The sequence below is a fragment of the Onychomys torridus genome, chromosome 15 (genome assembly GCF_903995425.1).
Source record: "Onychomys torridus chromosome 15, mOncTor1.1, whole genome shotgun sequence".
In the NCBI taxonomy this organism is placed as follows: domain Eukaryota; kingdom Metazoa; phylum Chordata; class Mammalia; order Rodentia; family Cricetidae; genus Onychomys; species Onychomys torridus.
Window position 1 is genome coordinate 73,255,928 of NC_050457.1, and position 25,719 is coordinate 73,281,646.

At 48.5% G+C, this 25,719-nt stretch overlaps 1 protein-coding gene across 1 annotated transcript in view; it reads right to left on the bottom strand.

Annotated features, from left to right (window-relative positions):
• Window positions 1-25,141, bottom strand: part of Ube2ql1 (ubiquitin conjugating enzyme E2 Q family like 1) — a 40,213-nt gene extending 15,072 nt beyond the window's left edge. Inside the window, exon 1 of the mRNA XM_036207208.1 lies at window positions 23,686-25,141. Within this exon, the coding sequence (XP_036063101.1) occupies window positions 23,686-24,483 (798 nt within the window). The 5' untranslated portion in view covers window positions 24,484-25,141. The remainder of the gene's footprint in view (window positions 1-23,685) is intronic.
• Between the last annotated feature and the right edge of the window lie 578 nt (window positions 25,142-25,719).

A 25,719-nucleotide genomic window follows, 5' to 3' on the forward strand; every position in this document is an offset into this window, starting at 1 on the left:
GCCAAAACAAGTTGGAGACCTCAGTCTAAAACATAGTGTTCTATTATCATAAGATACACTTAAGATTGCAATCAAGCAAAGAAGCTGATTCTAAATTCCACTTTCTAGCCTTTCTCTTCTTTCTTTCTTTCTTTCTTTCTTTCTTTCTTTCTTTCTTTCTTTCTTTCTTCTTTTTTCTTTCTTTCTTTCTTTTTGTTTTTTGATACAGGGTTTCTCTGTGTAGTTTTGGTAGCTGTCCTGGATCTCGCTCTGGAGACCAGTCTGGCCTCAACTCACAGAGATCTACCTGGCTCTGCCTCCCAAGTGCTACTAGGATTAAAGGCGTGCACCACCACTGCCTGGTTCTAGTCTCTTTTGAAAAGCTTAGAAAACAGAGGAACTGATTTTTTTCTCTGTCCTAATAAAATGGAAAAGACATTCTCCATAAATAACTGGGATGGCTGCTAGTACTTCCAAGACATTTCTGGAGTTATGTTCTGACTGTTCCTTAATTTGTATGAGTATGCGGCAATATAGCCTTTGCTTTTTGAGCAAGAATTACATTAGTGAAAAGAATTCCACCTGATTTTATGAGCATCCCTGGAAACCTTTGAACAATGCCTACTGCATACTCTGGCGTGGTTTTGGAAAGCCTGTGCCAGGTCCTGCTCTGAGCATTGTGTTTAAACTTCCCAGTCTTCATCCAGGTGAGAATTCCATAATCTCTCCTGGTGAGGGGAAACTGAGGCACAGTTTAAGGAGCACAGAGTCACACAGCCAGCTGTAGACTGTGCAACATTGGGTTGTAGAGTTTATGATTGCGTTCACTTCTCACTCCAAGTGACCTGACCTCATTGCTCAGGTACTGAGTTCCACAAGCCCTGCACAGCTCTCTGTGTCCGGCATCTGGTGAGTGCTCAGGCAAGTTCATGGAGGAACACACAGCGACTGTTGTAGAATTCTCCCCCTATAACAGGGAGTGCAGCCCTTATACCATGGTCGGAGGGATGGTGTACACATCGCCACTTCTCAGTGTGGCCCACATGGTGTTTCACACGTGATAGCTGGGCTAATTTTAAGTAAGTTGTACTTTTGCAAATGGATGATTGGAGACTTGGAGGCAAATAACTTCTCTGTGGTAGGGGGGCGGCACCATAAATCTTTCTCTCCTTCCAGAGTTAGGGCTCGACCCATAATGCCAGCACATTTACCAGAAATGTCAGCCCCTTGCGGACTCCTGGAATCCTTCATTGCCTCTTGAGTGAGCCAGGACAAGCAGCCTCACTGAGCTACAGAATAGCCGGCTCTCACCATTCCACACACATTACCATCACCGTTGCCATCCCGAGAGCCCAGGCCAGGTAACCAACATGACCTCACCAATTATTGTTGTTAGCCTCATATACTATGAGATCTCACACGCATGCCATTTTAGCCCCACAGAGTTGGACCTTCAACCACACTCAAGTTCTGATCACAGAGTCTCTGTGACTATCCTTCACAAGGTAAGCAATTTCAGAACACTTAGGGTTTCATAGTAAACATCTACCAATGTTGCTGAAAGCGGGCAGTGCCGTGGCTGTTTGCCGGAGACACCACGAGGAGCTACTGGGAGAGCATTAGAGGACATCAAAAGGAGATAAAGAGGAAGCCACCCAAACTCCCTTTTCCTCACAATGGGAAAGTTCATCCAGGTGTATTTTGTACACTGGCAGAATAAGTTAATTCCCTTCTGCTCTGTTATTGTGGTACTGACTTTGGCTTGCTTTACGATTTAAAGGCTCACAAACACCAACTTTATTCAGTCTTTTTGAAGTGACCCAGTCAGTTTCCCTCTGGCTTTGTTTCCCTTGTGCCTATGTTATCGAGGGTTTTTCTTATCTCCGAGACACAATACTACACTGACTTTGCTATTTGAAGATGGCGGAATTGAGTATGCAGAAGTGGTAAGGGCCAGGCTACTTTTGAAGAATGTGATATGATAAGGAACATTGGCACCCCCCCAAACTGCTGTGTGATTCTTATATTTCTATCTCTTTTACAACTGGACTGGCTGCATGGGCACTTCCCACAGGGAATGGCAAGCCAAGCAATGTGAGTCCCTTGTGGGTACAGCTAGGAAGAATCTGCAGACCCGATGCCGACACACTTCGGGTCAGGGTGGGGACCTGATGCAGGAGCCTTGGCTCTGAACTGCAGGTCATTGGCCAGGCCTGTTCACCTCTCGGGACCAGAGTTTTCTGCTCTGAGTAAAATTCTTGGCAAATAATCAAAATTTTCTCATTAGCCACAAAAAGCTTGGACAAGAAAGCCATTCACTGTGTGCAGAGAAGTGAGGCTGATCTTTGCCCACATGATGGAGAGAGACTCCAGGTGAAGGGAAATCGAAGGCCGTTGGTGCAGACGGAGTGCCTTCTGTGAGAGCTTGGAGAGAGGTGCTGTACAGGCAGAGTCTACCACCGAAGATGGATGTATGCCACTACTTCCCACCCAGAGTTTGCTTTTCCATTAAAACACTAGAGGAGAACAGAGAAAATGTAGGAAATACTGGGAACATCTAAAACCCACAAGGAAGAGATCTAGAAATGAAGGAATTCTAAGAAACTGGTAACAAAACCCATGCAACCAGGAAACTTAATGCACAGATGCCTAGTCTCAATAGCATAAGAAAATGTAAATTTAAAAATGAGCCATGTTTTATCAGTGAGAGTAGGCAGTTCAGTGTTTGAGGGTGTGGCTCACAGGCTCATTCATGATAACTCCTCCTGAGGCAATTTGCTGATATGCATCCAATCAGTAAGCAGCCTGACCCCACCCTCTGATGCAGCATTCCACCTGTGAGGCTTCGTTTATGGTAATGGAAGCACAGGAAGAAATCTGATCTGAAGTGTAGTCTATGAACCATGCACACCATTGATGGCAGGGAAGGGATACAGGACCTTGGCTGTCTGCTCAGTCATCCAAGGCATCTCTTCTTTCAGTGGGGTGTGCTGGGGCTAGCAGTCTTTAAAGAGGTAACAGACCAGAAAGAAGGCTGGTAGATATAGGCAGAAAGATGTGTGAGCTCCAGATCTCTGTGCAGGAGTGGCCCTGTGTTTCTGTGTGTGTGTGTGTGTCACATGAGTACAGCTGGGCTGCTACATAGACCCCATATAAAAATCTAGGATGCTCTCTAGTCAGAGAGCTATAGATGTTAGACAACCAACACACCACCACAATCTCGCACACTGTCATCCTGTCTGGGATCTTTGTGGCCCTTTCAGGAGGAGACAAGCCTTTGACAATGACAGAAAGAACCATAGAGTAATACTGGCCACCATACCAAACTAGAATGGACTTGTTGGTACCCAGACAGCTGTGGGCCAATGGAGGGACAGAGATGACTCCTGGGGAGGACATGCATTCTGAGAGGTCATCGATAAAATGCTATGTTCTATCTTCTGGGTACTTCTGCATTTTTGGAGAAATCCTGTGTTCATTGCTAGTTCACCCAATGAACCAGAATGGCAGCACAGCCTTTTACCACCAGCTCCCTCAAAGTCAGCTCTCTCTCTCTCTCTCTCTCTCTCTCTCTCTCTCTCTCTCTCTCTGGCAAGGTCTCACTCCAGCTTTATCGTAAAGCATCACTGGAGAATGGAATGGGGAACCATCTATTTCTCCATTAAACAGTTACCATCCTTGGGGCAGATGACCAAAGTCAGCAGCAATAGACAAAATCCATTTATGCCATTGGTCATTTAATTACCTTTTAGGTTAGGTACATTAAGAGGAAGAAAAAAATCAAAGATCATTTTAATTGTCATATTGCAAACATTGGGGATATCTCCCTGAAGTTAAGATGTAAATAGCTACACGCATTCTATTTGAATAAAAATTTATATAAGTATTTTTAAATATCCATTTTAACTTTACAGATATCCCAGAAACATATATACCTATGCCTATATTCACACACACTTGCGTACATATATGTATGATGCACATATAGAGAATCAAGCCTTAGCTACCCCTGCTTCTTGTGGGGGGAAGGCCTCCCAGGGATATCAAACAAACATGACATATTAAGTTGCAATAAGAATAGGCACATCCTATCACACTAAGATGGATGAGGTAACTCAGTAGGAGAAAAAGGGTCCCATAAGTAGGCAAAAAAGTCAGCGACCATCTGTGCTCCCATTGTTAGGAGTCCCAAAAGAACAGTAAGCTATACAACCATATCTTACATGCAAAGGGCCTAAGTCAGACCCTATAGGGTCCACGATCGTTGCTTCAGTCTCTGTGAGCCCCTTTAGGCCCTACTTAGTTGATTTTGTGAACCATTTTCTTGTGGTGTCCTTGACCCCTCTGGTTCTTACAATGCTTCCTCGCCCTCTTCTGCAGGATTCCCCAAGCTCTGCCTATGTTTAAGCCTCAGCTATCTTGACAGGCTATATATGACTCAGCAGGTTTATGGAGACTGTCCTGAACATCTGGTACTGGCCAGCCTTGGCAGCCAGGTGTGGAAACATGCCTAGGACCATCTAAGCAGTTAAGCAGCTGGACCCAGGAGATGCAGTCAGGCCTCTGGCAGCTTTGCTACCCTCTGTGGACTTCAGTGCATGAAACCAAGCCTACTTTATTCTTGGAGAATTAAAATGAGAAGAACACAGATGAAAATGTGTGGTGACTGGAGGCACAGACTCTATCAGCTTCTGCTGGGAGCCAAAAGGGTGATGGTAGTCTGTTCTTGGGCCTTGGTGACAGATTGGCGGTGATGTTTGGGAGTCTAACAAATGTCTCTACTTTTGAATAAAGTAAGAACAGATGCAAGGTACACACTAATAAACAAGATATTCTATGCTCTGGAATAATACTTCTGTATACTGTGAATATGTATTGCTCTCATTGGTTAATAAAAAGCTGACAGGCCAGTAGCCAGGCAGGAAGTATAGGCGGGACAGCCAGACACAGAGGATGCTGGGAAGAAGGGCAGAATCGGCAGAGGGAACAGAAGATAAATATGTCATGCTAATAAAGGAACTGCTACATGGCAGAGCATAAATAAGGAATATGGGTTAACTTAAAATGTAAGAGCTAGTTAGTAATAAGCCCAAGCTATTGGCCCGGCATTTGTAATTAATATAAGTCTCTGTGTGGTTATTTGGAATTGGTAGGTGGGAAAGAAATGGCTGCCCACAGTTCTCCCTGCTATGCCTTGCAGTGATCTGGGGTCTCACTCAGGGTTGTTCAGTGTTTGCCTCAACCAGACTGTTAAAACTACCAATTCCTAATTGTTCTCGGATGTGACTATAACCAGGCAAGAAAAATCCTATCATTCAAAGAAGAAAAACCAAAGAGGAGCAGAGACATCTTCAAACATGACTATATTTCACACTGAACATGCTGCCTGGCTCAGGACAGGGAGCAATTCCTTCACTTCTCCAGTGTCCATCTGCTGGTTTCCAGGCAAACAGCAAAACAACACTTCAAAAGCTACCAGTCACAAACAAAACCCACAGAGCCAATTCACATCCACAAAAACACCCTGACTGGTTAAACGTGATGCTGAGAGAAGAGCAGAAACTTCAGACTGCATGGAATGCTCATGATGCTGGGAGTTGAGGCTGCTCTGTCCTTGCTGTTAACTGCAGAATGTCCTTGCATGGAGTGTGGCTTTGTTGCTAAAAATGTCCACTCTTCCGACACCGCAATTACCAGGCACTCAGCACCCTCCAGCTTTCTCTAATGATTCATAATCTCGCTGTACCCCAAGGGCACCTGTGCTGCTTCATTTGGTGACATCCACTGAGTGTCCTCGAGGTGCAAGGTCTGCGCGTGTCCAAGGAGTTCCACAGTCCTGCCAGTCTTCCCCCCCCCCAGGGGATATTTTCATGAGTTTCTCTACATGTGACAAATGAGAATGGAACCCCAACACAGATGGCTGAGGAACAGTGCTTTCACAGACACATCTTGCAATGGCTTGTGGGTACCACACAGACATGTTGTGTTAAGGGCTTGTTTTCTCCTGGGAGTGGGGACACATGGCTTGGCTGTTCAAGGAAGCTGCAAGGGAATGCTCTGGGGTTGGAAGGAAGGCACTGACTTAACGGTAGCCTGGAAGGAGGGAAGAGGCTTCATGGAGAATGGGGCAATGAGGTAGCCTGGGTGGATGAGTAGAACACAGCAGGGAGCTTTGACTTTAGGATGCTGAAAGCAGATTGTGACCTATTCATACACACTTAGCAACAAGCCAAACACTGCCCATCACAGATCACTGGGTCCTAAAGAAGGCAGGAGGTAGACGGTTGCTTGCTCTGATTTTTGAAAGATGAGACAGGAAGGTGAAGATTCACTAAGACCTAACACCAAGCCAGCTGTGTGTGTTGTTTGAAATTGGGTCTCCGGAAACATTATCCAGGTAGGCAAGTAGGAAAGGGTGTGCTGGCATGGAGCCTGTCCTAATGTGGTACAGAGATCCCTAGGGAGCAGAAGGCGCTAACCGAACTTGAGAAACACAGGAACCTGGCACAAGTGATATGGGGACAAGCTCCCCTCCTGACTTCCTGTTATGAAATTGCAATGTTTACTCTTACAGAGAGACACCAGCTCATGAGTACCAGACACTCCCCTCAGTTCTGAAATTTGGAAAGTCTACAAAATAAAAATTGGTAGTTACATTTAAGAAGTGTCCCAATTCTTGTGAGGAGGCTTCAAAGGTCCTACATAAGGGTGATATTCGTTATCCCTGCAAGCTCTAGCTTCTCTCTGGGCCCTTAAGAGTCCTGAATGCTCATCTCTGAAGGGTTAGAACACCTGGAGGGAAAAAGACCTGTGCCTGAGTCAGAGTGGATCCATTCTCAAAAGGCCATTACTGTGTTTAGCTTTGCTAAACTGGGGTGCCCTGGGATGGTTGCAGTATAAACAATAAAGTCTCTAGGGCCAAGGTGGTCTCTCCTGCCATACCTTCCAGAGTCCAGTCACCTGCTGCCAGCTTTTGGCAGCTCAGACCCAGGAGTTATTTTGTCCTCTTGGTGACTGCCATGTGTTGTCCAAGTCCTTCTCTAGCTGGGCAAGGAGTGAGCGAGTGACCTCCATCATGTCAGTGAAGCAGTCACTTCTGATGATGCCTTGGAACATTAAAACAGACAAGCAGAGGGACACCCGGGAGTGTCCGTGGTAGTCTGAAGGAAGTGACATGTATTGCTTCTCAGTTCTTTTCTGTCTAGAGGCAGCACCTCATCACCTCGTATTTGGAATTTTGTCCAAGGTGGGATTTGTAATTCATATGCAAAACTTAATATGGCATAAGGTAAGAATCTTCATAGAATAAGGAGATGGTGCTAAACTCATCCCAGCTTTGCACAAATCACTGGGTTCTTGGTTTGCATGTGACCTTGCTCATTAGGCCTACTTTTCTAACTTTTCTTAGTGTGAGACTTAAGGCATTTGTTTTAAAAGTCCTAAGAATATTCTAGAATGAAACTCTGCTATAAAATCCTATCACAAATCTGCACCACTGTACTATGAACAAGAAGAAGTGTGTGTGTGTGGGGGTGTCACCTGTCACAAGCCCTCCCCCATGTCTGTTCTGAGCACACATTATGAACCCCTATATGTACTCATGTGACTCATTTTCTTCCTGTAGTTTCTGCTCCCCAAACTCATAATCTTCCCCTATATATATGCTACGTTTAAGATATGGTATGCAAAAGTTAGGTATAAAGGATTTACTCCCTCGATTCAAAATAAAACCTTCTTGAATATTCTACAATATTTTCTAAAACATCTTATTCATCTCTGAATGTCATGACTTTTTGATTTAAAAGAACAGCAGTAGAGAGAAAAATAAAAGAAACTGAAGGGAGGTGAAGAAAATTAAGAGTGGGTACAAGTTTGAGACTGTACCAAGTTTCATTATAATTGTGTAGCAAGAATGACATGCAGAGGAAAAGTTAAATGGCAAACATTGCCTGATGGACAGACACCTGCTTCTGGGGGACAAGACGTTTTATATGCCCTTCTTTGTACCATTCCACCGGGCTTGACTTTCAGGACCAGTTGATACCAGTGTGTTATTTTTATTGAGACCCCATTTTGACAAAACAGTCTTTTATAGTATATTTCATAGCTGGAAATGTCAGTCATGTTCCCGCAGCAGCGACTTTAACATTTCCCTTAGCCTTGCTGGGAATCCTAACTTCATGGTGAAGTATGGGCATTCCTATCAGATTCAGATCCATGGTCCCACAATTGTGGAGGGACTTGTTCTACCCTGGGTACAACAGAGTTAGGGTTGGGTGGTCTTGTAATTCCTGAATCCTCTGACGGGCTCACTTATTCAGTCTGCAGGCTGGGTAGACATTTCTCTAATTAGAGGTCTGTCAGTCTTGGATCCTTGGCAAATCCTGTATGAAGATGTTCCGACAAGAGACCATATGGAGGGGAAAAAGATGCCCTTGAGATTTATGCTCCATAGAAAGGAGAGTGAGCCAGAGTCTGGTATATCATGGTTCATTCATGTTACCCTTAGGAGCCCATGAAATCGGTGAACTTGTCTTGCTTCACAAGACTACCGGCTCCTTGTTTCTTATACCCAAATCCCTTCCAGAAACTGTCAGATGCTCTGTTTATTCTAAAGCTGAATACAAATCAGAGGCTTGGTCTTTAGCACCTCAATTATAGACCCCAGCACCTGGGGGTCAAGCCCCCACTCCTTTTCTGATACCTCTGAGAGTGGCTTGTTAGGCATCCTTCATGCAATTCCTCCCACATTTGGGCTAGCATGGCAGCAGGCAGGCATGAGGCTGGAGAAACAGCTGAGACCTTATATCTTACCCCCAAGTTGGAGGGCACGCGTGCACACACACACACACACACACACACACACACACACACACACACACGAGAGACAGAGACAGAGACAGAGAGACAGAGAGAGACAGAGACAGAGAAACAGAGAAACAGAGACAGATAGAGAGACAGAGCGAGAGTCTACAAACTAAGGACCAAACATTCAAATATTCGAGCCTATGGGGGCCATTCTCATTCAAACTGCTACAGCAATAAGCATTTCATTCTGAAGGCTTCGCGTTTCTTCTGATCACAGAGATGGTAAGAGTATTCAACAGTCCTGAGAAGGTCACTTTACAGTCACCCTTGCTTATGGCCATCAAGCCACCGGCTCTCACCAGGGACACAGAACACCATCACGGACTAAAAGCTACTGCAGAACCTGCTGGGTTTGCCCTTCCAACCAAGTGTGGATCCCTAGGACTGGGGAGGGCTCTGGCTGATTTTCAGGGACTTTGGAGGATGCCGGGAATGCCCAGGATGATGATGCTAAGACCTGAGCGTGTCCTCATAGCTGGAGACACAAGTGGAGCAAAGCTGGAAACGGAAGACGCTCAAGATTTCGTGGAGGACAGGATGACTGAAAAGCTTTCAGGTGAGATTAGATTCAGTGAAAGAGATACTGAGCATGAAGAAACGTGAAAAATAAACACAAGGGAGCGGTCTGAGCTGCTGGGCAGAACTCTTTGTATTCGCTGACCATGATGCTCAAAACCATGTCATGCCTACATTGGTAGTTATGGCAACACATCCAGGCCCCAGATTGGTTAGGTTATCCCTATAGACTCCACTATGGAAAAATGAGGTCCTTTCCCGGAGCTAGCCTGGAGGCCAGCAAACGCCAGCCATCCTTTTGTCTCTGTACCCTGCAGCTCCCCCTCCCTCTGCCCACTGACACTACAGCATGCATGGCCAAGCCTGGCTTTTGACTTGGGTACTTGGATCTGAATTCAGGTTCATGATTGCTCAACAAGCCCTCTCAGTCACTAGGCCATCTCCCAGCCATACAACGGGATTCTTCGGGGACCAGAGTTGAGCAGAGTCACACAGTTGAAAACTCCCAACTTCCAATGAAAAGTAAAGTTTAGTTACCACAGTACAAGGGGCAGGAACTGGGCTATAGCTAGAGCACCGCCTGCCTCAGCTGTCGGACTTGGGTAGGTCACTGTCAGACGTCAGTGTCTGATGATGTGTAATGCTTTGATGAGGGGTGAAATGAAGCCTACAAAGGCCATGGCAAGGGCTCATCCTGAGAGAAAACAAAAAGGGGGTTACCTTGTGCTTCTTCGGATTGAATTGGGGCTTAGTGCTGGAAATTTGAGCCAACTGGATGTCAGTGTGGGCAGGAGATACCAACACAACAGCAGATCACTCTGTATAGGGGGTGCTGCGTGCAAACTCATGGCTGGGCCTCTGGCGATAGTTTTATTGTATTTTAGCAAGTTCTAGTCCTTCAAAGAAGGGCCATCTACTCATCACTTCCTCTCTAGGAATCATCATGTCCATCATTTCCAGAGTGTGGGGTTCCCCTGTGTGGTGGGGTGAGTGCTTTTCATCTTTAGGGGAGGCACCTTAAGCCCTCAAGTGTGGTCAGGAGGAATAATGAGATTGGAACCTGAGTCTACCTCCAGATCCAGGATTTTATCTTAATCCCATCCAACAGTAACAAGGCAGAACCAAGACATGCAGGGTTGTAACCCTCTTTCCCAAAGGTTCTGCTATGAGCAGTAGAGTAAGCTTTAAGAGCATTCCCCAGACTGCCATTACCTCAAAGCTGATGCCACCTGAAGCTTCTTACCTGCCCTAAGTACTCCCAGGGTCTGTGACCCAAATGCTCCCAGGGGCTGTGATCTAAGTGCTCCCAGAGGCTGTGACCCATGTGCTCCCAGGGGCTGTGACTCTTAATGGGAAAGTCTCTTTCTCTTCACTGACTTGCTCTGAACTAAATCACAACAACAACACCATGACTTTGTCATGAGTAGTAATCCCTGCACTTGTCAGGCTGAGGCATGAGGATTGCCATGGGCTTCATGTCAGCCTGGGTTACACATTGAGTTCCAGGCTAGCTTGGGCTGAGAGTGAGACCCTGACCCAAACAACAGAAGAAACAAAAAGGAATTCCACATTTGAAAACAGACACATCACAGCTGTCCACATCTGTAAACCTCGCAGAGGCTCATGACTGTCGGTTGCAGGGACTTCTGGCTGTGCCTCTTGGTCCCAGTAGTGTGTTAGTAGATTGTCATTTAACTCATAGCTAAGCTCATCACATTACACATGTAGTAACTGTAGCCATCCAAGACAGTTTTCTAATGCATTTTGTTTTGTGCTTCTAAAGGCATTATTCTGTGGAGGTGACCTTGCAGGGCCACATGCTTAGGGGAGAGGCTCCAGGAATCTCTATTTCTCCTCGCCTGATCCTCAGGAACAACCACAAGACCTCCATCACTCCTGTTAATGAAAAGGCAGATGCCAGGATCCTTTTAAAACAAAATTACTAATAAAATCATCACCCTAATCCAATTCAGTAGAGTTCAAGCTCACTTTTTTTAAAATCAGGTTAGTCTTATTTATGAATCAAGATAATATCCTTAAAGTTTTATGTAATTTTATGGGTTGATACAGAAAGAAAACAAAAAAACAAAAAACAAAAACCACGTTCTTATCTGAGTTCTCTCAGATTGTCATGCTCTATAACATCCATCATAAAGTCAGTCAAAGGACACTGAGCACTGAGCTGGGTCCTAAATCCTTAGTGTCCTGCTTGCCTGCCTGTACGTGGAATGCAGGTGCTGTCCCTGGAGAACACGGCCTTGCTACTGTAGGTGAGAAACCTCCCCTGTGCCCTCTCTCTTCTCCAGGACAACCTGGAAGGAAGGGAACAAAGACAAAAAGAAGGGGTGGCAGACACTCACTCCATGACAAGTCCTCAGATACCTACAGGTGTGAACCTCAGGAAGGGCTTCTGTCCATGAGAGGCTGAGAAGGTAGAGGAGCTGGACCACCCTTGCCTTGCAACCCTGAGCACCTGAGTTGGAGCCTTGGACCCCACCAAGAGATAGGCAGTACCCTGGGCCTCATTTGCCAGACAGTCTAGCCTATTTGGTGAAGAGAGATTGATTTTTTTTTTTTTTTTGTTGTTGTTGTTTTGTTTTTGGAGACAGGGTTTCTCTGGAGCCTGTCCTGGATCTCACTCTGTATCTGTATCCTAGGCTAGCCTCACAGAGATCCACCTGCCTCTGCCTTCCAAGTGCTGGGATTAAAGGCGTGCGCCACCACCGCCCAGGGAGAGACTGATTTTTTGTTTGTTTGTTTTGTTTATAAAGATGGATAGTGGAGGGTGAAACCTGAGATTAGTCCTCTGTCTCTCCTCCTGTTAGGAGATGGGGTGTGCCTTAATGTCTAATGCATGCCCCCCACAAAAACAAAAACAAAAAACCAACAATAACAAAATGATGATTCACATACTATTCTGCATTTCTTTCAAGGAAGGGAACTAGAATATAGTGTTATGAAGAGATATTCTGATGACTCTTAAAAAGCTATGTCTCATAGTCTTGTGATGCGCAGCTACCTACAATTCATTAAATTTGTAACAAACTCCACTCTTGGTAGGTTTCCCCTATAGTATCTCTACGTCCCCTGGCCAGGAAGGCACATTGCATAAGCTGTGCCATTAACCTCCAAGGATCCCTGCACACATGAAGGCTGGCAGCAATCGATATGTTTTTGATACAGTCACATCCAAATCCCAGCTAACTCTTCCTGTGAAGTCACATCGCCCTGCTCCTGACTCTCAGGAGTCACAGTGGCCGTGGGAAGAAGTATGGCCGTGGGAAGTGTGGCCGTGGGAAGTGTGGCAGCACAGTTTTAACAGCCGTGTCTCCAGCAGGCCCAAACGCCACCCCACAAAGCTGTTATGTACCCCTGCCATGATAAAGGAAAATCTGTAAGTCCATATTCTGAATTTTGTAGAAGTCTGATTTTCAAGATTAAAACCAGAAAAAACCCTTAATGGCATTTATCTGGAGATTTTCTCTGCAATTCCTGATGGGCAGAGCACATTTTAACTTGAGGTATGATCTTATCAATATAGAGATAGCATTTCCTCATTTCCCTCATCAAAAAATCTAACAATTTTTCTGGGGGTGAGGGGAAATGCTTGCCAAATATTGTGACGGGGAATTGGTATTTATTTTACGGAAATTATATTTAAAGTAGTAATTTCTTCAATCTTACTGATTTTGCCAATGTGATAATTATCTCTAAAAAGCACTTCATTCTTGAGTTATTTTCAGAATCTTTAAAATTCCTTTCTCTTTTGTATAGAGAAGAAATAAAATGGTGATAATTATCTTTCTCTTACAGTTTCAAAGAATTAAAGCATACTTATGGTTCTCACAATAGACTCAACAAGCTTCTGTGGAGTTTGGGCTTTGCTGATACTTCAGAGCCATGGCCCCAATTTGATGGACACATGGACCCTCCCCCTGGTTCAGTCCTGAGGGCTGAGGCCATGTGGGCACTCTGAGTGTGTCATGCCATCCACAGTCACCCATGGTGCACACAGGGGCATTATATGGCACTTGGGTGGTGGCCGCTTATTAGGTGGATGCTGGAGTGGATGGCTCTGGTCCTGGAGCTTCTGATGGTACCTCAGCCCAGTCCCTTTCTCTCTCTCTGCTTCTGGCACGAGTCCTCACCCAAACATGCTCTGTTTCCTCCTCTGTGAAGTAAGAATAAAAACAGCAACACCTCACAGGCTGCTGCCAGGATTTAATGAAATGATCCATGGAAGCATGTGCAAGCAGCTGGCTCACAGGAAGGGGGACCAATTAGAGGGACCTCACTCTCCCTGGGGTAATTGTGCAGGCATGAGGCATTGTCAGAGCACCATTAAACACCCTCAAAACACTGTTATGTTAATGAGAAGTCTTTACTGTAAGCACTCCTCCTAATATTTATTTATCCTTTAAATAAACTAAAATGTGGGGACAGTTCCATTTCCCAACTGACAGCTGTTAGGCACTTATCTTGTGCCCCAGATGCAGATGCCTGAAGCCAAGGATTATCAGCCAAGCAGCCAGCTGGACTGTCCTCATACCAGCACTGGCTGCTTTGAACACTCCACGATGCCTTGAGGAAGCTACATAGCAATCACAGCTGCTTGCTGCCAAAGACTGTTTCAAAACAGCTTGCACCAGACCTCTTGTTATCACAAGCTGTGGGGAGCTCTAGATGAGCCTGCCAGTCCATTTTTGCTTAGGTGAGAGGTGAAGCACTCCCTCGTGGCCCAGCAGGAGGCTGGTAGCTGGTACAAATGGTCATTGATTTGCATGAGAAACCACAGTGACTAGCATAAAGTCATCTTTCATTGGCATCCAGGACCATGATCATCAGGTGCCCTTTCTAGCTAAGAATGCAAGCAGCTTCCTCACTTTTGGAGTCAGCAAGGAGCCTCTTGTGCCACAATCCAGTGTTGCAACATCTAGACAAGGAAAGGCATTTATCATCAGCCTCCCTTGGCCTACATTTTGTCTTTATTGTTAATCCAGGGGGCTGAGCTGGTAACAGGAAGAAAGGAAGTGGGCAACAGTGCTGGCCACAGCAGAGGTGGTGGTGAGGAAACAGCTGACACATCTGAGTGATTTTTCTGGGCGTGGAAATCCGGGGAGCAGAAAGAGCAGAGGCCTGCAGAGAGGTGAAGACGAGACCTGGCTTCTGGAAGAATTCCGTGAAGCTGTCCAGGGACCAAAGGTCTCAGGCACCGGAGGCCTTTGAGCTGCAGTACTAGTCACTGTCAAGGACTGAGCGTCCTGACATCCTAGATCTCGGAGCTGTGACACTTTCACCATAAGACGGAGGACCCCAGCATCTGAGGCCCACACTGTGCTGGGCCACCAGAAAGCTCCCTCAGCTGCTGCTTGCCACTGTTTGCTGTCACCACTTACTGCTGCTAGAGGCTGAGGCTCATGATAGCTGCCAGTCCCAGGAAACTGTGAGTTCAGATGAGAGAGCCTCTAATTTGAGAGGTGAGGGCCACTAAGTCTCTGGGTTCTAAAGTCTGGGGCAATAGGCCCTCAGCTCTCAGGAGCTGTAAGCCTCTGGACCCTCAGGATTGCCACTGCTGAGTTTCTTTTTGCCTGCCTACCCACAATCCTCCTTTACTGACAGCAGAAGCACCTGATGCATATTCGTATTCTTAGGTTATACTGCAGAAAGTGGGGAGTGAAGGGTGTGGGACATCTGCTCAAACAGATGGACACCGTGAAGAGGAAAAAAAAATACAATTGTCAACCCACAGCACCTAGTAGGGCACGTAGGATGGGAGTGTTTTGCCATCAGTGCAGATGGGTTCAGGGGAGGAAGCCATTGCTGTAACTGGAGGAGCGGGGGTGTGTTGGTAGAGTTCTGAAGGATGGACAGGGGCTCTTTCCAGTGAATAAGGCCAGAAGGCATTCCAGCAGGAAGGGCTGGTGGGACCCCAGTGGGGGCCATGGAGAATGAAAGATTGCCACTGTGGTGAGCAGTACTGGTGGACTATGGCTGTGTTCTAGAAGTTTCATAATGCATAGTCTGAACAAAAGAGGTCTGCATTTCTGAGAACGCCATGCAAGTGGTGGGGGAGGGTGGAAGCCATAGGGAGATTGGAGGCTGGGAAAGCACACATGAGGATCCCTCGGGTGCATGTGTCTCCTGAATACAGTTGCCTTGCTGCTTGGGGGAAGGGCACACCTCACTAGCTCCTCCCCTGCTCTCACAGCCATACCCATCCTCACTGGCCAGCCTTTTCTTCTGGATGGTCCCAAATCTGCTTCCCCACCTTGCTTCCCTAGTCTGGTATCCTTGCTCACAGGATTTCCTCTGAGTCTCATGGGACGAACAAACCATGAGGAGGACCTAGGACCATGCACAGAGTAGAGAAAAGATATCACAGGAATGTCGAGGCTGATGACGTCATGATAGACCCTCAGCAAGCGGATGCTGACTGACTGATGTGGGGGCCATGGAGGAAACAGCAGGTCATCTGAGCCACCACACCCAGTTGCAGGTGGGAAAGTATGGCCCCTGCTGGAAGTAACTGCTGCTGTTGCAGTGGGTTCTTGGTTGTTGGAAATATCCATCCTTCTGTCTTTTAGCAACAAAACACACCAGAAGAACAACCAAGCTCCCCATCAAGGCTTGGCTTCCTTAAGCTGGATGCTATCTTTGAAAACATCACTTAGAGCAACTGGAGACTCTTCACATCCAAGTCCCTGGTACACATCCAGGCCATGGTCCATTGCCAGGGCTGTGGACATTCTATGAATATGCATGTCCTCAAAAAATTACAAAAAATTTAGCAAACACTGCCACAAATGGGCTGTGCACTATTCTAACTGGTAGTGGGTTCTCTGAAGCAGGTCCTCCATAGGCTTCTCCAGCCATAGAACCTAGAAGCCCCAGGGCTCTGTGTGCTCATCCCTGAGAACGCTCTAACTAGTGGATTATGCACAGATGGTGTCCCCCTCCCTGGCCCCAGCTCTGCCCAGCTGGACCTGGGGATGCTGAGTGGATTGACCTGAGCCGCTGTCTCTCCCCAGCCTTCTCCTCCTCGGGCTGTGTAAATGGTTGGAGGGAAGAAAGACTTGCTTTCACAGTGGCCCTGAGAGGCTTTACCTGCAGCCTCTGGCAGGGTCTGAAGCTAGACCACAACGTCAAGCTCTGAGGGCCGGGCCTTAGCACTGGGAGAGTTAAATCATCAGGTACATAATGTATCCCTACGTGTGAGAACCGCTGGCCGAGAGGAAAGGACAGTCATGTGATTACCTCCCCTCTCTTTCCTTATTAACCAAGCCACAAAATCCACAATGGGGATATTGGCAATGTGGCACAGAGGACCCGTATAAGTGGCTTATTTATTCTATTCTATTATTTAATAATAATAATAATAATAATTATTATTATTATTTTATTATTTTCACATAAGCGCCACTATGGCTGGTTCCTTATCTGTTCCCAACATGGTTTAAGTACTAGGGTAGCTGTTCCTCCTCTAGACTTGGATCCATAAGAATCATTCCTGGGTATAAAGAAGAGACATAGAGGAGACGCTGGAGTCTTAGGGCTGTGCTACTGTCAGAATTTCAACTTAGTATCCCACCACACAATAGTAACTACAAGCTGTCTCTTCAAGCAGACTAATCTCCCCCATCTTTTAAATCACAAAGGTAAGCAAGCACACTCGGGCATCCTGCTCTAGCGAACAACGACTTCCTGGACTCACAAGGCAGGAGAGTCAGTAGCTCCTATTATTAACTGTGCTAGGTACTGGAGGCGGGAGCTCTCAACGGAGCACTGGGGTTGGTGTGGGGCTATTTTTAGGATGCAGAGTCCTCTCTGTGTCCTCCTGCCTGCCCTACTTGATAGGAGAACAAGTAGCTAATTTTTTTCTGCAAATAGTCAGGCGTATCGATACTTCTAACTGCAGAGTCAACGTCATTGGTAATTATCTCTGCCCCTTCCATGCAGCACAGGACAAAATGACACTGTGACTCATAAGAATAAAAACCCTTGTCTCTTGGGGTGAATCAGACACACTTGCTACTCCAACCCTAGTTGACACTATTCGGGGTGTAGGCTCCCTGGCTTCCCTTGGAGTGCACTGGCATTTCTTGGCTTGGCACTGCAGGCAAGATTCATCTCCTCTGCCTTCACAGCATGGCTTCTCTGTGTTTTACGAGCCAGTAGCAGCTTCTTTGGAACCAATACGTTGAACTAGTTAATAAATCTCCATATGAGTTGGTTATGGGTATGTCTCTCTCATCCCAGTATAAATGTTGAACCAATAGCCCTTAGAACCTGGGAACATGACCTTATCTATAGATAGGGTCTTTTAGAGGTTATCAAGTTAAGATGAGGTCCTCAAGACAGGACCAAATCATTAGGACTGCATCATCATAAGAAGCCAGACAGAGGCACACATGGAGGAAGAATGATGTGAAGGGACCAAGGGGGAAGATGCCATCTTCAAGTCAAGGACAGAGGCCTCAGGAGAAGTGGGCTCTATCTACTGCACCTTGACTTTTGATGTCTAGCTTTCAGAGCTGTGGGAGAGTGAAGGTCTGTCATGGGAACCACCAGGCCACAGTACCTCCAGGACACAGCTCTTGCAAATTAACAAAGCTCTGGACACACAATGTCTGTTCCAGCAGGTTAGAAGCCATAGGTCTGAGGAGCTCAATGGCTGACGGCCTGTGCCGCTCTTTATGATGGTGTGTATTTGTGCAGTCATAAATGAATGCTGTTGCTTGGTCTGCTGCTCTGGAGTGGGGTCTAAGGAAGGGAGGTCTAAAGAAGGGCTTTACGTCCGACTGTGTGTGCACCTGAACCTCTACTCTCTGCCACAGTGCGACACGTCCAACCTGAGGGCTACATGTCACACATGTTCCAGGACAGCTGCCACTTGATTATTGTGCCATTCATGAGTGTGGGTATCGCAGATAACGGCATGGTTTTACAATGTCAAAAAGTTGGACAGAATGGAAACTCACAACTGGTCAAAAATGCAGAGAGAAAGTAACTGTAGAGGGCTCAGCTATAAATGAGATGTCTGTAGCCCCCTTCCTACCAAGAAGGTAAGAGGTCCCTACCCTCAGAGATCATCAAAGAGAGTCTGCCTCCCTCTTTCTCCCTCCCTCCCTCCCCTCCCCCCGTGTGTGTCTGTGTGTGTGTGTGTGTGTGTGCGTGTGCGCGCGCGCCTGTATCTGTGTCTGTGTGAAGAGTCAGAGGTCGGGGAAGACTGGATCAAAGCAGTGTCTTTTCAACACGACAGGGCTGCTAATCTCACACACTCACAGCAGCTGTAGTTGTCTTTGCAAGATCTGAATCAGATCTAGTCAGTAAACAGCCCAGCAGTGGGGTGGGGGGGGGGGGGGGGGGGGTGGGTGTTTCATGAGCTCCCACATCTAGCTGAGAAGCTATTGGCAGCTGATAGCTTCTGCAGGAGGGAGAGTCTCTGGTAAGTCACCCAGGCACCACTGATGGGCTCACGTCCCTGAGTATGAGTGACATAAATTAGACAGCAGGTTATATGAAGTTTGGGAGAGATGACAGTGGTGATGTTTTGTGTATGATCTAACAAATAAAGCTTGCTGAAAGATCAGAGAAGCAGAGTAGCTGGCCACTAGAAAGACTTCTTACCTCTACCGAATCCTCAGCCTCAGAGACCAAGCTCCTTTCTCCTCCTGCCTTATACTCCTTTCTCTGCCCAGCCATATCACTTCTTGTCTCAACCTCCCTAGTGCTGGGATTAAAGGCATGTGTGCCTCCTGAGTACTGGGAGCAAAGGCATGAGATCCCAAGTGCTGGGATTAAAGGTGTGTGCCATCACCGCCCGGCCTCTACGGCTAACTAGTGGCTGGCTTGGCCTTCTGATATTCAGGCAAGCTTTATTTGTTAGAGCATACACAAAGTATCACCACAGGGCATGGATCTGGAAGGAGTTAGGGAGTGAAGTGAGGGGTGAATGTGATCAAAATACATTGTGTGCATCTATAAAATTCTCAAAAAATTAATAAAATATCATCCCATATATGTTTACAAAGGTTGCACAGGCGTGGATGCGGACTGTAAGCTCTAAAGTGATTCCTGGGCCATACCACCTTCCTGGACTGCAGCTGAGTCTGCAGGGCTGCCCAGCACTCACTCAGACCGGCGGTGATTCCTGCTGGGCTTCCTCATCAATAAAATCTTAGAAATGTGGCTCTCTTTCAGTTGCTGGCCAGCTTTTATCCAAACACTAAGACTCAAGGATGGTTTGGTCCTGAGGGCCTGGGAACCTTTTGCAGGTACCACTGCTTCTCTGCGGGTGACCGTGGGGATCCGGTAGGTGGCAATTAATGGATGGCCACCTGGAAGCAGCAAAGGTATCCAGGTGGCCCAGCATGAATTGCTGCCCTTCCTCACACCTTTGACTCAGGAGTCTGGCCTCTCATGAGACCTTATGATGAGAGTGGAGAGTTAAATCATCCTGACTTCTAGGAGCTGTGGTTTCCACACCTGTATGGTAGTCATGAGAAGAATCCACCCCAGGGAAAGTTTGGTGGCTGCTGTGCTCAGGCTGGCCAGACTGTGGCATCGAAAACAGGAAATGTTAGCTGCTGTTGTCACTGTAATACAGACACTCAGTTCTGAAGGGGCAGGAGAAGGGAGAGAAACTGTCAATCAGGGGCCATCTGGTTCTCTGATGACATAGCTAATTAATTAAAATGGGGACACTCAGGAGGTGTGCAAGAGTCTGAAGAGAACCCTGAGTTAGGGCATAATCAAGTGCCTTTTATCTGCAGCAGTGGGAGGGCTGTCTGGCACTCATGCAGCCTTCAAATGTGCCCTTGGAGATAGATGCTGCTGAGCTTGGAGGTACTCTGTGACCAGGCTTTCCTCTTCAGTCTTGGAGCCAGACGGCCTAGGCTCTGTTCTCAGCAATCTCAGAACATGGAGTTTCGCTGCTGTGACGCCTGCTAGTGTGAACTCTATGCAGCTCCCTTCAGCTTCAGGACAAAACCAGGAAAGCTTTTCAATGCCAGCGGCATTGCAGTGGAGCTACGCATTGTGTTCTTGGGGCTCTGTGCGTGACCAAGAAGCCAAATGCTACTTTAAAAGCTTTTATTATTTGCACTGGATTATTTCAAAGGCCCAGAAATTGTCCACCCAACTGTAGAGAACTACACATTCCCCAAAATCTCTCTTGGTGAATGTGAGAGGTCACACCTGTCACCCCAACATTTAGGAGGTTGCTGAAAGAGGATTGCCTTGAGTTCCAGTATCATCTTAAAAAAAAGAATGTCCCTATTAAGAATCCCTTATTTAGTCATAAACAGGTAAGAGGCTTATGTCTCTTTATACACAGAATATAGCACATGAGAGACAAATGTATCCATTTAATTCAGAATATTCCACAATGCAATGTGAAAACCACTTTGGAAACACAAGATATACATTCATCCCAGGCTAAGTCTCATGAAGTTCCTGAATTCTTCACACAGAGCACAATCCTGAGCTTTTGACTTTGTGAACAACACTATTAACCAGATACTTTTGAATGTTACACGTTAAACTCTTAAAGCTGTCTTGAGGTTTTTCTGGAGACCCTGGAAGAGTGTTGCCTCAATTCAGAAGTTTAAGTGAGTGTTTTCCTCTATGAAAAAGACTAACAAGGTCTTTCTTATTGCAGCTTAAAAAAAAAAAAAAAAAAAAAAAACCCTAAAAGAGGAATGCAAAGGGACAGGGACTGCCACTGGAGTGTAACAGTGCCTTAAGTGATTACAGGTGAGTAGTGGGCCTGCTTCCTTTGACTAGCTTATCAAGTGCGTGGATGGGTTCAAAGCACATTACCTCTAACTATGGTTTGGTAGCTAACACATGTGCAATGAACAGCCCTTGGTCATGGATCTGCAAAGGATGAAGGCATCACAGTCCTTAGGTTACCAGAGATGCTGCCCTGCTGCACCCAGGCCCTTGAATCTTTAATGACTGCTCATCTCTTCAATTCTTTCATTGCATTTGAATATTTTATGTGTACCACATATCACCCTCTTTTTGAAAACTGTATGTTGAAACCAGGAGATAGGAAATACAGAGGAAGTAAACTGCTTTTTAAAAAGTACCAAGTCTTGACCATCATTTAAAAAGTGCCATGTCTCATCAGATGATCCAATGCAACCTGCTAGGTGGAAGGAGCAGGGTCTAATTGCTTATCAAATTAAGGAAGGAAATGCTGTTAACTCTGTTTTCCGTGAGTAATGCTCTCATCTGCAAAGACTCTCCGTTTTGGTTATAAAGAAACAGAACACAAACACTAAGACCTGGAAGAAGGACACCAAGGGAGCTGTTGTTCCCAGCACTAAGTGAAAATTGTAAAACTATTTATCAAGCTATTGCTATTTACCAATCCTACGTTCTCATTCATATCTCAGAATGCAGGCTGGGGCCTTAAATACCTCCCAAGTCCATAATGCCACAGATTTGAGTCTATGGGGCAAATTACATTCCTCTTCTCTGACCCTCCAAATCATCTTCCCCAAGAAGAAGTGTTTGAGAAGCCAATGACCATGACGTTTCTGAGGACCATCTTTCCATTGCATTCCTATAAACCTCACTGGGAAACAGAGCTAGCTCCCCCGTCTCCCAGTGGCATGCACTTAATCACATGCACACTGTATTCCAGCCAGTGTCTCACTACGGGATGAAGGAAACTGGTTGTCAAAGCCTTGGCCTACTCTGTTACAGCCTTGCTCTGGAGCCCTTGTGCCCAGCCTACTCCTGCCGGAAATGGAACTCCTGGAAAAGGCGGACTGGCAGGACGGCTCAGGATGCAGTGACCTTTTTGCTGGCACGGGGATGCCTTTTTTTCTTTTCTTTTCTTCTTCTGTTTTAAAATCCCAGGCATTTAGCCTTGAGAGAAATGGGCAGGACACGCTCCATTTGATTAGTGTGTTTAGTTAGTGTGTGTACCTGCAGTGAAAGGGGGCAGCCACAGGCACTGGGGAAGAAATGATCATTCCTGATGAGCTGGCTGTGCAAAGACCACATGGAGGTCATTGTGGTCTTTTAAAGAAAATAAGAATTCTCTGTAAATATTGAAGATGTCCATGCCAGATAGAAAGAAATGTGATTTGACAAAACGGTGTTGGGAAATGCCCACTATAGATTTGAATGTGGCCAAGAACATAGAACATGAGAAAACAAACTGCCATGCCCTTCTCTGCAGCTGGGTGGGAGGCATATCTCAGAAAACACATTAATGTCCTGTAAGTTTTGGGGCTGTTTCTCTGTAAAGTAGCTCTGCGATGCCATAGGAGAGAAGGCTCAGGTGACCTGCTTAGCATTCCTTTCTGTGCTTGATCGAATCTTTAGCGCTGAAACCCATGGGGGCAGGCGCACTGGGAGGGGGGAGGGCAGGTAAAGAAAGAGAAGAAATAGGGTCTGAAAGAGACCGAGGCCCAGCCTATACTCCAGACATGTTCTCCAAGGGGCAAGTACCAGGCTGAGATGGTCAGGGCAGCGTTCCCTGAATGGAGTCCGGCCTGCTAACACTAGGAAAGACTCAATCACGCTTCTGCCTGGAGAGAGCCTTCCAGGGGGGCTTTGGCCTTTACAAGGGTGGCTGCTGGGAGGGAGGAGAAGGGGAGAGAGCTTCATAGCAGGCAGCTGGCCTGGTCTGTATAGAGTCCACCTGGGAGGTTTGAAGAAACCTGTGTTTGTGTGTGTGTGTGCTTGTGCACGTGTGTGTGAGTGCGGGTATATGTGTGCTTGTTTGTGTGAGTGTATGTGCCTGTTTCTGATGTGCTGGGCTGGATAGTTACATCCTAAGCTTCAGGAAAAGTTCGTACCTTCGTGGTAATCGTGCTGACCAGGGACCAGTTAAACAGGCAGTGGAGAGGAGGAGAAACGGAGAAGGGCAGGAGAGTATGGGAAACTCAGGGTGGAAAACGCGGAAGGGATTTGTGGGAAAGGAAGGAGGAGGGAAGCAGGACCGTCGCTGGGGAAAGAGGAAGAGAGAGTGAAGTGTAGCCTGCAGCGAAGAAGTAGAGAAAAACAGTGAGGATCGTGGAGCAAGACCGTGAGCAGAAAGCAGAAAGCAAGGGAACCGACAAGCCAGAGAGCCCAGCGGTTCTAGTAGGACCAGTGCTGGAGACCAGAGGGCCGGGACGCAGAACAGACAGGAAGAAATCCCTTAGGGAAAAGAAGCAGAGACCGTGGGACGAAGTGTCCCCAGGCGATGAGCTGGATCAGAGCTCACTTGCCCCTAGAGGGGTCAGACACCACTTCCCATCTCCGGCCTACCCTCAAACCCCCCCCCACCCCCACCCCCGGCCCCTGGCTCCGCAGCCTTACCTGGCCCTTGACCAGGCTGGCAGCGAACTGGCGCATGACAGCCTCCACGGTGTAGGCGCTGGACCAGCCGCGCGGCGTGAGCAGCTCCATGCAGATGGCGCCGCCGTCCAGCACGTAGCCGTTCTCCAGCCGTGGGCTGAGCACCCGCATGAAGGGCGGCGAGAAGGGGAAGTTATCCGGGAAGGTGAGGTTGAGCAGGATGAACTCCGTGTTGGTTTCCTTCATGTCCTGCCACAGCACCGAGTCCTTGTCCACCTGGTGCAGCTTCACGTTCCAGTCGAAGAGGCTCTCATTCACCAGCTCCACCGAGATGAAGCGGTCGCTGAGGCGCGCGATGTCCTGTAGCTCCTTCATGAGCCGCCGGCTGCGCACCTGTGTGCAGTGCTGCTGGCGCGCCGCGGGCACCAGGCTACCGCCCGCCGCCGCCGCGGCCACCGCGGGGCCCGGCCCCGCCCTGGCGCCCGCCGCCCGCTCCCGGGGCCCCCCGGCGCCCGCCGCCCCCGCCGCCCCCGCGGCCGGCTGCGGCTGCTTGTCGCGCGCGGCCAGCTCCGCCGCGCGCTTGCTCTTGCCCTTGCCGGGCCCCGGGCTAGCGTCGCCCGCGCCCCCGGGGTGCTGCTGCTGCTGTTGCTGCTGCAGCTGCTGCTGTTTGTGGCCGCTGCTCTTGCCGCCGCCTTTGCCGCGCAGCGACGCGCTCTGTTGGCCGCCGCCTCCGCCACGGTGGTTGTGGTGGTGCTTAGGGTCCTCCGTGTCCCGGTTGTGCAGGCGAATGAGCCCGATTTTACGGAGCAGCGTGGCCATCTTAGGCTCGGTTCCGGCAGGGGTCTCCCCGGGGCTCCCGATCTGGGAGCCGGATTGCTGGGAGGCGCCGGGCTTGGGGCGGCGGCAGGCGACCGCTCAGCGGGGCGCGGCGAGGGCCACCCCAGGAGTCGGTGGCCGTGGCGCAGCGGAGCTGGTAGTAGCACCGGCGCTCGCTGGCCGCTGTGTCGCCGCTGTCATATGACGGGTCTGCTCCGGCGAGGGCTCCCGGCCGCCCGGGGAGGGGAGGCGTGGAGACGCGGCGCCGCTGATGTCCCTGGCCGGTCCCAGGGCGCAGTCCCCGGACCCCGGTGTCCGTGGTCCTTTGTGCGCGGCCGCAGACCGCCTGGCCCGGAGTCTGAGAGCAGCACCGAGGTGCGCAGAGCGGCCCGCGGCGCCCCGGAGGCAGCGAGGTGGCCGCGGAGTCGCGCCGTGCGCCTGCCGGGCCGTGCGGCGCTGGTGGCTACCGGGGGGCCCGGGCCACTGCCGCTCTCGTCGCCGCCGCCGCTGCGGCTGCTGACATTGCAGAGGCGGCTGCTCCGTCTGAGCCGAGCACGGCGCGGAGGGGGCGGCACTGCCGGCCCGGAGAGGGGGGGGGCGCGGGGCGGAGCCGCGGGCTTGACTGTGCCGTGCCACCCCCGCCGCCGGGTTCCTGCGGCGACACACGCGCGGCCGCTGGGGGGAGACAGCGGTGCGCGCTCGCACCGTTGGCTCTGGGCTGAGTGCGAGCTGCCTGAGCCCGGGAGCCGGAGAAGGCTTGGCCTGAGCGCACTAATAGGGTCTGAGACTCACTCTATTCTTCTGTCCCCAGTTCTGGATGCTGTGTCTGGGGTCCCGGTCTCATATCCCATTTATCCTCCTTGGGACAACGTACAGGGGAAAGGTGGAAATCTACCTCTTTATTAATCCTTCCAATCAGACGGATGAGCCCAATGTTTCTACGCAACAGTTCTGGGCGGGTGGAGCGGAGGACCGCCGGAGGGACACTTACTTAAGGACGGATCAAAGAATCAGTCCCGAGAGCGGGGTGAGAGGCCAGACCAGACGCAAACCTTAAAAGCACAGCCTCCAGGTTACGACTAAAGTAAAAGCAAACCTTTGGCCAACGCACCCAGACCTCACTGGGCCGCTTCCCTCCCGCCTGCTTGGCAGCCGACACTCCGCTTTCCGTGGCCAGGCTGTGCGCAGTGGCGGCTTTCCAAAATGCTGTAGAGAAGCACATCAGATGTCTTCCCTGGC